This window comes from Trichechus manatus, unplaced genomic scaffold (assembly GCF_000243295.1).
Source record: "Trichechus manatus latirostris isolate Lorelei unplaced genomic scaffold, TriManLat1.0 scaffold00069, whole genome shotgun sequence".
Classification (NCBI taxonomy): domain Eukaryota; kingdom Metazoa; phylum Chordata; class Mammalia; order Sirenia; family Trichechidae; genus Trichechus; species Trichechus manatus.
The window spans coordinates 13,813,508-13,820,787 of NW_004444005.1; the positions used below are offsets into that span (position 1 = coordinate 13,813,508).

General features: G+C 67.6%; 1 protein-coding gene across 1 annotated transcript in view; it reads right to left on the reverse strand.

Annotated features, from left to right (window-relative positions):
* SBF1 (SET binding factor 1) overlaps positions 1-5,380 on the reverse strand; it is a gene marked incomplete at its 5' end in the record, with an annotated part of 35,456 nt that extends 30,076 nt beyond the window's left edge. Inside the window, 14 exons of the mRNA XM_023734641.1 lie at positions 549-661; positions 748-952; positions 1,053-1,151; positions 1,282-1,410; positions 1,492-1,605; positions 1,855-1,932; positions 2,040-2,153; positions 2,267-2,375; positions 2,774-2,906; positions 3,059-3,164; positions 3,592-3,702; positions 3,885-4,043; positions 4,175-4,312; positions 5,276-5,380. Of these exons, the coding sequence (XP_023590409.1) occupies positions 549-661; positions 748-952; positions 1,053-1,151; positions 1,282-1,410; positions 1,492-1,605; positions 1,855-1,932; positions 2,040-2,153; positions 2,267-2,375; positions 2,774-2,906; positions 3,059-3,164; positions 3,592-3,702; positions 3,885-4,043; positions 4,175-4,312; positions 5,276-5,380 (1,713 nt within the window). The remainder of the gene's footprint in view (positions 1-548; positions 662-747; positions 953-1,052; positions 1,152-1,281; positions 1,411-1,491; positions 1,606-1,854; positions 1,933-2,039; positions 2,154-2,266; positions 2,376-2,773; positions 2,907-3,058; positions 3,165-3,591; positions 3,703-3,884; positions 4,044-4,174; positions 4,313-5,275) is intronic.
* Between the last annotated feature and the right edge of the window lie 1,900 nt (positions 5,381-7,280).

Here is a 7,280-nt window from a genome sequence, read left to right on the forward strand (position 1 = left end):
CGCGCCCCTCCATACCCCCCATGGCCCCACGCACTCCCCTCCCCCATGTACTCCCCTCCATGCCCCACGCACTCCCCTCCCCTCCATGCACACCCTTCCTGCCCTCCACACGCTCCCCTCCACCCCCTCCACGTGTGCCCCTTCCCTACAGGCTCCCTGCCCCCCCACAGCTGAGGTTTCCGGTGACAAACACACAGCACGGAGCAGCATGCAAGCTCCACCATCCACAAATGGAAACAAGAAACCACGTGCAGGGTCCCACGATTTTTTCTGGGAAGGATGCGGAAAAAACCTAACAGTGGAGACCTCCAGTCCTCTGAATTTCTGGAGCCTGAAGCGCGGCCACCCCCGCTCAGCCTCCCCTCCAGGCCAGAGCTCAAACTGGCTGGCAGACTGCTCTACCTTCCTGAGGCCGTCCGCTGAGACCAAAGTGGACGGCTGACTGGTGGACATCCACCTGCCCTTCTGGCCGCCCACAGGCAGCGAGGTCCACGGAGCGCTCCAGCCGCGGCCCAGCGCTGCCCCCATGCTCCCCGTGCTGTGCCCACCTTTTTGGCCTCCAGCATCTTCCCCTCAAACACGTAGGAGATGCAGTTGCGGACCACCTCCAGCCGGCGGGCACTGTTGGCGTGGAGCCCGCTGCTCCGCTCCAGGATGGCAGCTGTGGAAGTAGAGGGCGCTCAGCCAAGCCCACGCCCCCGGCTGTGCCGGGGAGGCCCAGGGACGCCAGACCCGACCCTGACGCACTCATGGGGGGTCCCGAAGGCACGGTGGTCTTCCTCTCAGCCCGCACGGCCGGGGGTGCGCCCTGCATCTTGGCGGTGGCCTGGTCCACGATCCACTGCACGGTGCCCTCGTCCAGCCGGGGGAAGGGCCGCAGCGTCCTTCGCAGGTGGACAGCCTCCACCGGCCTCTGCACCTTGTGCATCGTTACCGCGGGGTATGGGTTCTCCTGGGGGCGGGGGCAGCGTGGGAGGGAGTAGGCACAGTGCCCCACACCCCGCCTCGGCCTGCTGCCCCTCAGCCTCCTCCACCCGCCCTGCCCGCCTTACGTTCTTATACAGCTGCTCCGCCAGTTCCCTGACGTGGCGCAGGATTCGCTGGGGGTAGTTCTCATCTGCCCGCATCCGTGCCACCTCGTGGGCCACCAGCTGGAGGGAGGCAGGGTCAGGAAGGCTGGTCAGGGCCACGGGCCCCCCCTCCAGATGGGAAGGGCAGGATCGGGCAGGGTAGCCAGGGCAGAGATTCCCCTCTAGCTCGGGGGGCGGGGCAGGGGTGCACCTCATCAAACAGGTCCGTGGCGCGGTAGGGGACCCCTCGCTCCGACACGAAGCCTGCAAAGGCCATGCCCTCCAGCACCTTCAGCAGGAAGTCATCCTCCACCAGCCCCCGCTGGCCCAGGAAGGCTGCCTGGGGGCACACGAGTGGCTCAGCCCTCAGGACCCACAGGCCAGGCGTCACCCCCGCCACCCCAGCAGGCCAAGCGCCCACCTTGTGGAAGCGGATGACGGGCTCAGGGTGGATGCGGACGATGTGCAGGCAGCAGCGGTACCCCTGCAGGAGCTGAGCGAAGAGCCGCAGGAAGACCGCACGCAGCTCCTTGTCCTGGGGGTGGTGCTGGTGAAGGCCCCGCCTCAGCTCCCCAGGACCCCCACCCAGGGCCCCCAGCAGCTCCCCATGGCCCAGTGCCAAGTCCAGACTGCCCCTCGACATGGCCTCAAGGGCCCCGAGGTCTGGCCCTGCCAGCCCCTCATGACCCCCCTAACTAGCCAGCAGCCTGGGAGGGGGGCCGCCAGGCACTGCGAGTGGGAGTGCCCTGGGGCACGGGGCCCGAGTGGGGGGCAGTGCACCCACCTGCATCTTCAGGGAGGAGGAGGACGTCACGGGGGGTGGGAAGGCGAGGTCAGCCAGCTCCAGCTCCGGATCTAGGACCTGAGGAAGCAGGGACAGCAGGGCTCAGGGAGGCCTCCAAGCAGCAAGTAGCCTCGGCTTTGCCCCCCAGGTCCCTGTGGCCCCCACATCCCCACGCCCGCCCTCACCATGCTCAGAACACCGTGCGTTTGGCTCTGCAGTGGCTCCGGCAGGGGCGGGATGTGCACACACTCAGGAACAGTCACTGTCCCCCCATCGAGGTCAGCAATGACCACGTCCAGCTGTGGGCAGGAGGAGAGGTCAGGGCACCACAGCGCCTGTCAGCAGGGCCCCGGCTTTCACACTTCCCGCCAGGGATGAGGCAGGCTGTGCAGCCACATGGCACAGTCCTCACCAGTTCCTGGGTCTCTGCCTGGAAGGCTGCGTTGACGCCAATTATGAAGGGCGTGGGCGTGCTGAGGACCTCCAGGAGCTGTGCCGGCAGGATGGGCACGTAGGTGAAGCTGCAACAGGACAGGGCTCGGTGCATGAGCCACACCCAGGCGGGGTGGGGCAGAGGCAGGGGCTGGGGGGCCAGGGCAGGGGCCAGGTGAGGAGCTGGGGCAGGGCAGGGGGCCGGGGCAGGGGCTGGGGGGCCAGGGCAGGGGCCAGGCGAGGAGCTGGGGGTCCAGGGCAGGGGCTGGGGGCCCAGGACAGGGGCCAGGTGAGGAGCTGGGGCAGGGCAGGGGGCCAGGGCAGGGGCTGGGGGGCCAGGACAGGGGCCATGCGAGGAGCTGGGAGGCCAGGGCAGGGGCTGGGGGCCCAGGACAGGGGCCAGGTGAGGAGCTGGGGCAGGGCAGGGGGCATGGGCAGCAGGGCAGTGGAGATGGGCGGGGGGGCAGAGTGGGCTGAGGTGGGGTACCTGTATCGCAGCGGGAAGAGCAGTGCCAGGAGGCCCCGGCACGCGTCTGCGAGCCGCTGGTAGCTCCGGGACAAGAAGAGGATCTTGTGCTCGGTGAGCGCCGCACAGAACAAGGACAGCACGTTGGTGATGCCTGAGGAAGAGTGCAGGCTTGGAGAGGCATCCTGGGTCCCCACCTGCGCAGGAAAGGGCCCCCACCTTGGGCCCAGGCCCACGCACGCTAGCGAGAAACAGGGGCTGCAGGGGACGAGGCTGTGCCGCGGGCGGGCAGGCAGGCGGGCTCACCGAGCTGGCGGAAGAGGAGGGCCACGCTGCAGCAGCTGACGGGCAGCGAGTCAGTGAGCGGGGTCTGGATGACCTGCCGGTCACCTGCACCCAGAGAGATGGTTCTCTGAAGGAGAAAGGACCAGACTGCGTGAGCCCCGGGCCCCACAGCCTGGCGCCCAACAGACCCTGAGGCAGACTGGCCGGGGCGCAGGCGCAGGGACGGGCCCTGGGTAGGTGGAACAACAAAAGAGTCCATACCGCTCCTTCCTCAACAGAGTCCAGCTGCACAGGACAGACAGGCAGAGAGACACCGTTAGACACACAACCGGGCACGCGAAGGGCAGACGGACAGCGGGGAGGAACAGGATAGACAGTCGGACACCAACGTCCAGAGAGCAGGCCAGACAGACACACGCCCGGGAGTGAAAGGTCAGAGTCGAGGACACCAAGCCGAGGGGAGGCCGGGCCGGACTCGGGGGCTATGAGGGGCCTGTGCCCACGAGCGAGGGCACGGGACTGTACCAGGAGGGCCAGTGGTGGAGGAAACCCACCTGCGAGCCCCCAGCGAGGGGGATGGTGCAGGTCAGCAGGTTCCCAATGACGCTCTCCAGGGACACACTCAGGCCCTCGACGTGGACCGTGTAGATGAGCCCCAGGCTGTTCTGCAGTGACCACAGTCGGGGAGTAGAGGCACCGTCGACAGTGGGCAGGAGGCCCCGCCCCACCCCGCCCCATCTGGCCACAAACTCACCCCGAACGCCTCCCACAAACTCACCCGAACGCCTCCCAAACTCACCCCGAACGCCTCCCACAAACTCACCCCGGACGCCTCCCACAAACTCACCCTGAACACCTCCGTGTGGTCCAGCCTCGACACGAGCACCAGGGTCTTCGGAGCAAACAGCTGGCCGGGGGGACTTGGGGGTACGGGCGAGAGTTGCACAGGGCCCCCCTCCTCGGCCAACTCGTCACTCCCTGTGGTGTCCACAGCACACACGGCATCCTGAGCACAGAAGCCCTGTTGGCCTGGCTCTGACAGGCAGGCCCCCCACCCAGCACCCACTCAGCCACGGGGAGGGGACATGACAGGAAAGGGTGGGCATGGGGGGACTTGGCCCAAGCGGCCAGTCTGACCTGGGCAGGCTCCGCAGGCTCCCAGAAGGTCAGACAGGCACAGTAGTGCCGCTCGGAGTTGATATCAGTGAGGACAGCAACGAAGAACGTCGGTGGGTTCCGCTCGGCACACAGCTGCCATCCGCTGGGCTGGCAGAACTGCGGGAGGGGCCGCGGGTCAGTGCCCTCTGCCCGCTCATCTTTGCTGCCCAGGCTGTACTGGAGCCAGGATGCCTGGGTTCTACCCCAGCTCGGGCACGACCTCCCTCTGGGCCAGCACCCACGATGAGCGAGGGGTGATGTGCATGACGGAGACACCAGGCACCTCCCCAGCCAGGCCATGCTCCACCCTCGAGTCACCCTAACCTCCCCTTGTACAAGGGCAGGCCCCGCCCCACAGGGAGTGGGGGCACAGCTGAGCCTTCAGCACAGTCTGGGGACAGAGGAGGGCACTGGGGGTACCCCGTCTCTCCAACAGTAGTAGCCCCCGCTTGCCCATACCACACTCTACCCCCACCTGCTCCAAGGCCTGGGGAGCACCCCTCCCCCTAGCTCCATGGCCTGGGGAGTACCCCTCCCCTTCAGCTCCACGCCCTGGGGAGCACCCCTCTCCTCCAGCTCCACGGCCTGGGGAGCACCCTTCCCCCAGCACCACGGGCTGGGGAGCACCCCTTCCTCCAGCTCCACGTCCTGGGGAGCACACCACCCACCAGCTCCACGGCCTGGGGAGTACTCCTCCCCCCAGCTCCATGGTCTGGGGAGCACCCCTCTCCCAGCTCCACACCCTGGGGGAGCACCCCACCCCCCAGCTCCACGGCCTGGGGAGCACTCCTCCTCCCAGCTCCACACACTGGGGAGCACGCCCCAGCTCCATGGTCAGGAGAGCAGCCCACCCCCCAGCTCCATGGCCTGGGGAGCACTCCTCCCCCTAGCTCCATGGTCTGGGGAGCACCCCACCCACCAGCTCCATGGCATGGGGAGCACCTCTCCCCCCAGCTCCACACCCTGGCAAGCACCCCTCCCCTCCAGCTCCACGCCCTGGGGGGCACTCCTCCCCCAGCTCCATGGTCTGGGGAGCACCCCACCAGCTCCATGGCGTGGGCAGCACCTCTCCCCACTCACCAGCTCGATGCCCTGGGGAAATGGGTTGTCCTCCCAGTCCTTCTCTGGAAAGCGCTGCAGGATCTGGCCCTGGCCTTCCCCACTCCCTGGGGACAAGAGCAGGGGTCAGGGCACCCTACCACCTCCCACACCCCCACCCTGTCAGGAGAGGCTTGAGGGTCTGAGAAGGCTATCTTGTGGCCCCAGGAGGAGACGTCCCCCACCTGGGCCATCATCTGGCTCCAGACCAGCCTCAGCTCCCAGACGCATCACTTCCCTAAAAACAGTGCTGGGTGGAGAGGCCACTGGGCAGCCACAGACCCTGGGGGCTGTCAGGGGCACCCCAGAGGCCCTGCTGTGAACTGGACCTCACAGAGCTTGGGCTGGGCCGAGGATAAGCCTGGCAGGCCAGGAGGACAAGCAGGCCTCCAGAGCACCTTCCGGCCCCGCCCAGCACCGCCCCCAATGCTCGGCCCAGCCAGACCTCCTGGAGCTGCTGCTGAACCGCCCGACCAACCCGGGCCCGGGGACCCCACGGCCCCCTCACACCTGCTCGCTCCCCTGCCCATTCCAGGCACTCCAGCCCCAGGTGAGGTGCCCTGCACCCCATGGCCCCGTGGCCTGGGACCACTCGGGGACAGAGGCAGTGAGCAAGTGTGTCGTGTTCACAGTCCGCACCAGAGAACACTCAGGACACACCTACACGCCTCGGGCCCCGGCCCCCCCCCCCCAAGGCCAACACTGGTCGGGAGCAGCCTGACACCGTGCCGGGGAGAGACCACACGAGCCCACTCCCCCACACTGCCACCCCCCCAGGGCCTCAGAGCCCCGTGACGGTCTGGCCCATGCACAGGCCCTGGGGGACCAGGCTCAGCAAGTGCCCCTCCCCCCACCAGGACCAAGGAGGGCAGCTGCGGGCAGGGAGGATGGGCCTTGGTCTCAGGTCACCTCCTGAAAAGGCACCCAGCAGTGGTCTGAGAGCCAGGGGCCCAGCACTCATGGCCATGGTGACAGCAACTCACTGGGGGCTGGGAAGTCGGGGGAGGCCTCTCAGAGGGTGGCCGGGGGCCTGCGCCCTCCTTCTCACCCCTATCGGGCCTGTTCCTGTGTCCCCCTGCACACCGTGCCCCCAGCCTGTTGGCCCTGATGGCTTCCGAAAACCCTCTCCAGGGCACACACGGGGTGGGCCAGAGATCCTGCCCCTCGCTCACCTCCTGCAAAGCCAAACCAGGAGAGATGACCAAGGAGGGTGGACACGGTGCCCCTCCCCTAGCTCCCACTCAGCATGGGGCCTCTCCTGGGCCAGCTCGGCGCCACTACGTCGCTACCACTACTTCGCTGGACAGGGCAGGGGGCTCGGCGCAAGTGCTCTGCAGCCTCAAAGACGCCACGCCTGCCCCCAGCCAGCAGCTGGCTGAGCACTTGAGCGAGCACAGGGGTGTCTGAGCAGCCGGCGCCCTGGCCCCCCGCACGGTGAGCAGACCCCGCAGCCCTCACAGCCTCGTCTCCCAGGTCCTCCTAAGGGCAAAGTTGCCAGCCGGCACCCGGGAGACCACTGCTTCTTTGGGGAACAGAGGGACGCACAGCGTCAGGACTGTCCCACAGCAGGTTGCTGCTGGGCCAGAGGCGGAGGTGAGGGGCCACAAGCTCTGACTCACAAACCTCAGCTTCCTGCCTCCCCTCCCCCACTGACACCACCACAGACACAGCAGTCAGCAGCTGGGCCTAAACAAGACGGGGGGGGGGGCGGGCAAGAGGGAGACAGGTGTCTGCTGGTGCCACCACCTACACGCACACACACACACAAACACGCACGTGTGCGTGCACACATACACACACACACGCACACGCACGCCCAACACGCAGCCCCAGGCAGCACACATATATACCCCCCATGCCCGCCCTGGAACAGGCTTCTCTCTGTGCTGGGGCCCAGACCACCATCTGGATCCTGCCCTGAAGGGCACCCAGGGCCCACCCAGAGCCCACACAAGGCAAGCAGCCCAAGGAAGGAAGAGGGGGTGTG